The sequence below is a fragment of the Elephantulus edwardii genome, unplaced genomic scaffold, assembly GCF_000299155.1.
Source record: "Elephantulus edwardii isolate Elephantulus edwardi_28Jun2011 unplaced genomic scaffold, EleEdw1.0 scaffold02194, whole genome shotgun sequence".
NCBI classification, from domain to species: Eukaryota; Metazoa; Chordata; class Mammalia; order Macroscelidea; family Macroscelididae; genus Elephantulus; species Elephantulus edwardii.
In genome coordinates, this window is record NW_006401944.1 from 1 (window position 1) to 6782 (window position 6782).

Below are 6782 nucleotides of genomic sequence, written 5' to 3' on the forward strand. Positions count from 1 at the left end.
CTGTTGTGCATAGGGTCGCTATGAGTCGGAAACGATTCGATGGCACATAACAGCAACAACAAATACCAAATAGAATTGGATGACACAGAAGAATTTCATGAAACAACCTATGATCAAAGAGCCTATGGTGATGAAGGAGGAAGTTCAAGCTGGTCTGAAAGAATTGGCAAAAAACAATGCCCCAGGAATTGACAGCATACCAATTGATACATTTCAACAAACAGAAGCTGTCCTGGATGTGCTCACCAAGTTGTGCCAAGAAATCTGGAGGACTACTATTTGGCCAACTGACTATATTTGCTCCCAATTTAAAAAAAAAAAAGATGACCTGACAGAGTGTGGAAATTATCAAACAATATCATTAATATCACGTGCAATAAAGATCGTGCTGAAAATTATTCAAAAATAACTGGAACAGCACATTAACAGAGAACTGCCAGATATGCAGGCTTGGTTTAGAAGAGGCCATGCATGGCACTGGTGATATTATAGCCAATGTTAGATGGGATCTTGGCTGAAAGCAGAGAGTAGCAGAAGAGTGTCTGTGTTTCATTGACAGTGCAAAGGCATTTGACTGTGTGGATCACAACAAACTGTGGCTGACTCTGAGCAGAATGGGAATCCGCAAACCTATACTTGGACTAAGAGGCAGTCATCAGAATAGAGCAAGAAAAACACTGCATAGTTCAAAATCAGGAAAAGTACATCAGGGATGTATCCTACTACCATACCTTTTCAATCTACATGTGGAACAAATCATCCTGGAGGCTGGACTCTATGAGGAGGAATGTGGCATCAGGATTGGACCTGCATTATGCAGATGACACAACCTTGTTTGCTGAAACTGAGGAGGACCTGAGCCGTTTACTGCAGAAGGTCAAGGACTGCAGCCTTCAGTGTCAATTGAAGTTCAACATCAAGAAAGCAAAGATTCTCACCATTGGGCCAATTGGCAACGTCATGATGGATGGAGAAGAGACTGAGGTTGTCAACAATTTTAGCTTCCTCGGCTCCACAATTAACCTTGGCACCAGCAGTCAGGAAATCAAAAGATCAACTGACACTGTGATCCCAGAGGTGCACGGTTCAAATCCACCAGATGCTCTGCTGGAGAAAGAAGGACAATCTCCTCCTGTACTGGTCAAATGTTCCACTGTGTGTTACTCTTTATTAAAAGATACCAAGTGCAGTAGAGAATAGATAACATTTTGAGATTTTGGAAGCTGAGGGCTTACAGGAGGAGGTGGAGAGTTTGTTTTTTAAAAAAGTACTTTCACTTATGTTTTCTAATAAGATCTTCATGTACCTATGAAGTGCATGATTAAAAAAGAATGAAAAGAGAAACCAAGACAACAGTAATGGCATGAATGAAAGCCTTGGAGAAGCCAAATGTGAGGGGAATTTTTGCATCAATGAGCAAACTATCCTGTACATATTGGAAGAAAGGATTGGGATATATAGCTGGGAAGATGTTTGTTGTTTTTGTTGTTAGGTGTCATCCAGTCACATCTGCTCATAGCAACCCTGTGTATAACAAATTGGATGAGGATGGCAGGAAGAGTACACTGAATAGCCCGTGGACAGACAAAGGAACAAACAGATGTACCTTAGAGAAAGTGCAACCAGAGTTTTCCTTGAAGGCAAAGATGACAAAATTTCTTCTCATGTACTTTGAGTAGATTGTTAGGAGAGGTAATTCTTTGGAGAAGGACATGCATGGAAAGGCAGAGGGTCAACAAAAAAGAGGAAGACCCTCAACCAGGGGGATTGACACAGTGACTGCAGCAATGGGCTCAAGTGTATCAGGAATGATCAGGATGGCACAGACTAACACAGGGGTCAGATCTATCATTCATAGAGTCCTTATGAGTTGGATTTGATGTGAGGGTACCTAACAACAACAGCAGCCGCTGCCTCTGTCTCACACTCTCTGCACTGCAGTCTCTCTCCTCCAGCCTTGCCCCAGCCTGCATGCTCTCCCTTCTCCAGAATCTGTAAGACTCGAATAGATTTCTCCTCCTAGAGAAATTCTTACCTCACTCACCGAGATAAATGGCATGCCCCTTCCACGATCCTTCATGGTACTCTATTGTACCATGCATGCATGCCCTGTTATAACCTGACCTTCTGCCCTGAGCCCCATGTGGCCAAGAATCAACAGAGGTTGCAATTATATAGTTTTAGCAATATAAGTATATAATCTTCTTTACTGGGTAATACTGTATTGGATGGATGTACCAGTTTTTCTACCCATTCCTTTGCTGAATTTGTAAAACTCTACACAGCAGAAATGAGCTGGAAGATATGATGCTAAGTGAAATATCTCAGTTACAAAAGGACAAATACTTCATAAGGCCACTGTTATAACAGTAGAATGGATGAGGGGGGGGCAGGAAAAGAAGGGATAGATAATGAACACTGCACTGGAATAGGTGAAAGGAAGGACAATACAGAAAAATGTGGACGAGTAGACAATACGTGTATGACAGTGAATAATCTGGAACAGGACAAGTATCACAGAGTTGATTGGGGAAGGGGGAAAGAGAAAAATGTGTGTGAATGTCAAATGAACTAGAACTGATCTTTGTACAAAATAGCAATAAGAAAAATGAAAGAGCTATGTAAAAAAGTATGCAATCTTTAAATATTCCAGTCTTAAGTAAAATTTCTCACAGCTTGTTACAGAAGATGCAAAGTGTAACCATAGTAAAAGTCTCAAAATACCTTCTCCTCCTCTACCACTTTTTTTTTTGCATTTTTAATTTAGGTTTGTTTTATTTAAGTTTAATGTTAATTCCATGCTGTGTTTCAGTAAGAACAATACAGATTCTGTATCTGTGGCTCCAGTCAGATATCCAGTCGTACAAATTAGCTTCAAGTTACACATACTGAAAGAAAAGAGGTTGAGCAAGCGAAGAAGGGAAGGAGTGGGGTGGGGGTGAGGGCGCCTAGAGGGAGAGGAAAGGAGAAGAAACAAAGAATTGAACACGCATGCAGGCTTTTCTATACCACCTTCAATGCTAACCTGCTTCAGAGGGAAGAGTAAAAGTAGGCAAGAATGAGCAGCTACGGATTGTTGAACTGTTAACAGCACAATGCTTTTCAGCAACATCTCAGCAGAGTGTAAAACACTTTTAACAGTAAAACCATTAAAATAAACTCTCCAAACAGCCTTTACCCATCTCAAGCTAACATCCAATTAATTTTAAACATTAGTAGAAAATTGAGTTTAAACAATTAGAAAAACAAAACATGTTACCACATTTGCCTCTAGAAGTGTGATTAATCTAAGATGCTTACATCACCTAGAAGTCTAATGGCTTTCAGATATAATACCCATTTCTAATGGTGATCTTGCCCACAGACTGGATACATACTGGCACAGTAATGCTGAAAAAGCCTTTATACAGTCCTGTTAATGTCTTAAAAGAACCTAAAAGCTGGGACCAGTAAAATCCACAGAAATTCACTCTTGCCTTTAAGAACTTTTGAAACTGGGGTGGTTTTGTTTTTTTTTAAAAAAACAAACCAAAACAAAACCAACAGGGCAGGAACGTAAATTTTGAGACCAAATGTAAAAGTCAGATTTGGGGGTTCTCAGGGACAACGGGGGAATTTCCAAGGGGTGGGCAGGGTAAGAGTGGTGTAGTCAGAGATGGTTTCTCTTCTTGGCTTTTTATGTCTCAGTGATTTTCATCTCCCACATCCTGCAGTGCTGCTTTATTCTGCTCTTCACCATCACCCTGCATGTCTGAAGTCCATAGTGTCAGATTATCACGTAACAACTGCATGATAAGTGTACAGTCCTTTATAAAGCTTTCTTCACTCAGAGTATCCCATTGTGCAATTACATCATGGAAGGCTGCTTTTGCCAACCTGCAGGCACTGTCAGGAGAGTTAAGAACTTCATGGTGGCACATGGAAAAGTTGAGAGCAAGACCTAAGCGGATTGGATGCGTTGGTGGAAGTTCTGTCATTGCAATATGACTAGCAGCTTTATGAACCACTAGGCTGTTCTCAGCAGCCTCCTTCCTGCCATTCCCTGTGGCAAATTCAGCCAGATACGTGTGGTAGTCGCCTTTCATTTTATAATAGAGAACCTTGGACTCTCCAGTGTTAGCTGCTGGAATAAGGTGTTTGTCCGGTACATCCAGAATGTCGCAACAGATTAACTTTAGCTTAGTCTCAACCGTTTGCCAATATTCCTGAATCATTTTTAGTTTGTCTTCTCCTCCCTTGTTTTCTTCTTTCTGTTCAGTGCTGCTGATTATTCTCCAGGAGGCTCTTCTAGCTCCAATCACATTTTTATATGCAACTGATGGAAGGTTTCTTTCTTCAGCTGTCAATTCCACATCCATTCCTGCCTCTTTCTTCATTGATTCTACCTTTTCGTCGTATGGCTCAGCCTGCTCAGCCAGCTTCGCCTGGTACACCAGGTCCTCCCGATCATCTACAGCGGCAGTGACTCAAGCAGGGTCTGCTCCACGGATGGAAGCGGGTAGCGTCTCCAACTCTCTCAGCGTCTCGCTCCGCGACCGGGCAGCAAAAATGGCAAAAATCCCTCCTCTACCACTTTCGTCATTCATTCCACAAATATATTTCTTGGGTACCAACAGCACGTCAAGCACTATGTGTGCCATCAAAACTCAGTGCTGTTCGGTCAGTTTGACTCTCAGTCACCCCACAGGGCCAAGTAGAACTGCCCCACAGGGCCAAGTAGAACTGCCCCATAGGGTTTCTCAGGGCTGTAACAGGAGCCAAATACACCACTTTCTTCGTAGGAATGTCTGTTGGATTTGAACTGCTGAACTTCGAAGCAACTGATCACTTAACCACTGCACCATCGGAGTTCCTTGTGTGAGGTTATAGCTGATCTGGAGTCTCTGACACACCTAACGCTCCCACACTCTCCCCTGTGTACCCACGCTCTGTGAGCTCTTCTGGATACTGATTGCAGTTACGCTGCTAATTACAGGGGAGCCTCTCTGATGGTTTGAATCCACCAGCGGCTCTGCTGAGAAAGATGGACGTGTTCCTACTGCACGATTTTACAGCCTGGGAAACCCCATGGAGGGTCAGTTATAAGTCAATTCCAACTGGACAGAGTTGGGGTGTTTTGAGTTTATGTAAACTGAGTTAACCTCTTCTTTCAATCGTGCTCATTACCCCAATTCTCTGTGACAAGGAGAAATGCTAAAAATGTCTAGAACACAAGTTATCCCTCCTAATTCTGCGGTTCTGTGCTGTGCTTTAGCACTAGAACCTGTTATCAATCAGGAGGAGGGATGACCATCAAGATTAGCACCAAGTCGGTTCCTGTGAGGACAGGAGGTTCCACCGCTTCGGACACCTACTGCCACCTCCTCCCTCCGGTACTTCTCTGCTGGCTTTGATCATTCATTGCAATGGCCACACACAGCTCATAGACTGTACTTGATTTTATGTCTTGTTATAGAAATAACAGTCTATACACAGTTATTGCTAAGTGCCTTCGAGTCAACTATGACTCACAGCAACCCTGTGATCAACAGATTAGAACTTTGCCCTCCCTGCTCTCAGAAAACCTGCCATGCTCAAGATCATTGTTGTATCATTTAGTCACTTCATCTTTGAATGTCATCCTGTCTTTCTGGCTGCACATCCTCTAAGACAAATTCATTTGTTCTTGTGGCAGCCTCTGGTATAGTCCATATGCTTCATCTGTACCACAATGGGACAAATAGGCAACATCATGGTAGAAATCAAGACAGCAGATACAAGCATCGATTCTTATTCTCTATTCATTGTCCCACATTCCCATGCATATATTTGAAACAATGAGATAAAAACCATGGCTTGCGTCAGGTGCACCTTAGTCTTTAAACTGACCTGTTTGTTCTTTAGCATATTAATGAGATCCTTGACAGCAGATTTGTCTAATAAAAATTGAGCAGATCGGCTATCTTGATTTCTTGAATGCTGCTTCCACAGGTGTTGATCGTGGATCCAAGTAAAACGAAATCATTGGCAGTTTAAACCTTTCCTTCACCTATCCTGAGGTTGCGCATCTGTCCGGCTGTAAGGATTTTGGGTTTTGATGTTGAGGAGTAATGTATATTGAAGGCTGCAGCCTTATCTTCTTCAGTAAGTGCTTCGAGACTTCTTCACTTTCAGCAAGTAACGTTGTGCCATCTGCATGACGTAGGTTACAATTAGGGATGAGGATCAAGTTGGCAGTAATAGGATACAACGGAGGATACAAGATACAGTTTACTAGTCAAACCAGCTTCAAACCATTAGAAAGCCCTTAGCTTCTTAGCTTGCTGGTGCCAGCTGGCAGCCCTCCTCTCAGCTGTTGCGGCCCTCACTGGGCCTGCCTCTACTGCTGAGACATCAGCTTTAGCAAATACTACAGCTTCCACCCCCCTTTTATATGTTGTTGTTGTTATGTGCCGTTGAGTCACTTGTGATCATAGCAACCCTATGTACAACAGCCCTAAACCCTTCTCTGTCCTGTGCCAATCACACTGTCTCCAACACACCCACCCCATTACCCCGGTCACTGAATCAATCCACCTCATTAAGGGTCTTCCCCTCCTGTGCTGTCCCTCCACCCTCCCAAGAATGATGTCCTTCTCCAAGGACCGGTCCCTCCTTGCAACATGTTTGAAGTATGTCAGACAAAGCTTCAGAATCCTTTCCTCCAAGGAGTAGCCTGGTTTAACCCTCTCCAGAATGAATCTGTTTGTTTTCTTAGCAGTGCATGGTACACTCAGTATTCTTCTCAAGCACCACAGCTCAAA

At 42.8% G+C, this 6782-nt stretch overlaps 1 protein-coding gene across 1 annotated transcript; it reads right to left on the reverse strand.

Annotated features, from left to right (window-relative positions):
• Nucleotides 1-3683: 3683 nt before the first annotated feature.
• On the reverse strand, nt 3684-4450 carry LOC102864320 (14-3-3 protein epsilon-like; the record flags this gene model as incomplete). The annotated part of the gene is made up of 1 exon (XM_006903483.1): nt 3684-4450. A coding segment is annotated over one exon (767 nt), but the record flags the coding sequence as incomplete, so codon positions are not given.
• Nucleotides 4451-6782: the final 2332 nt, after the last annotated feature.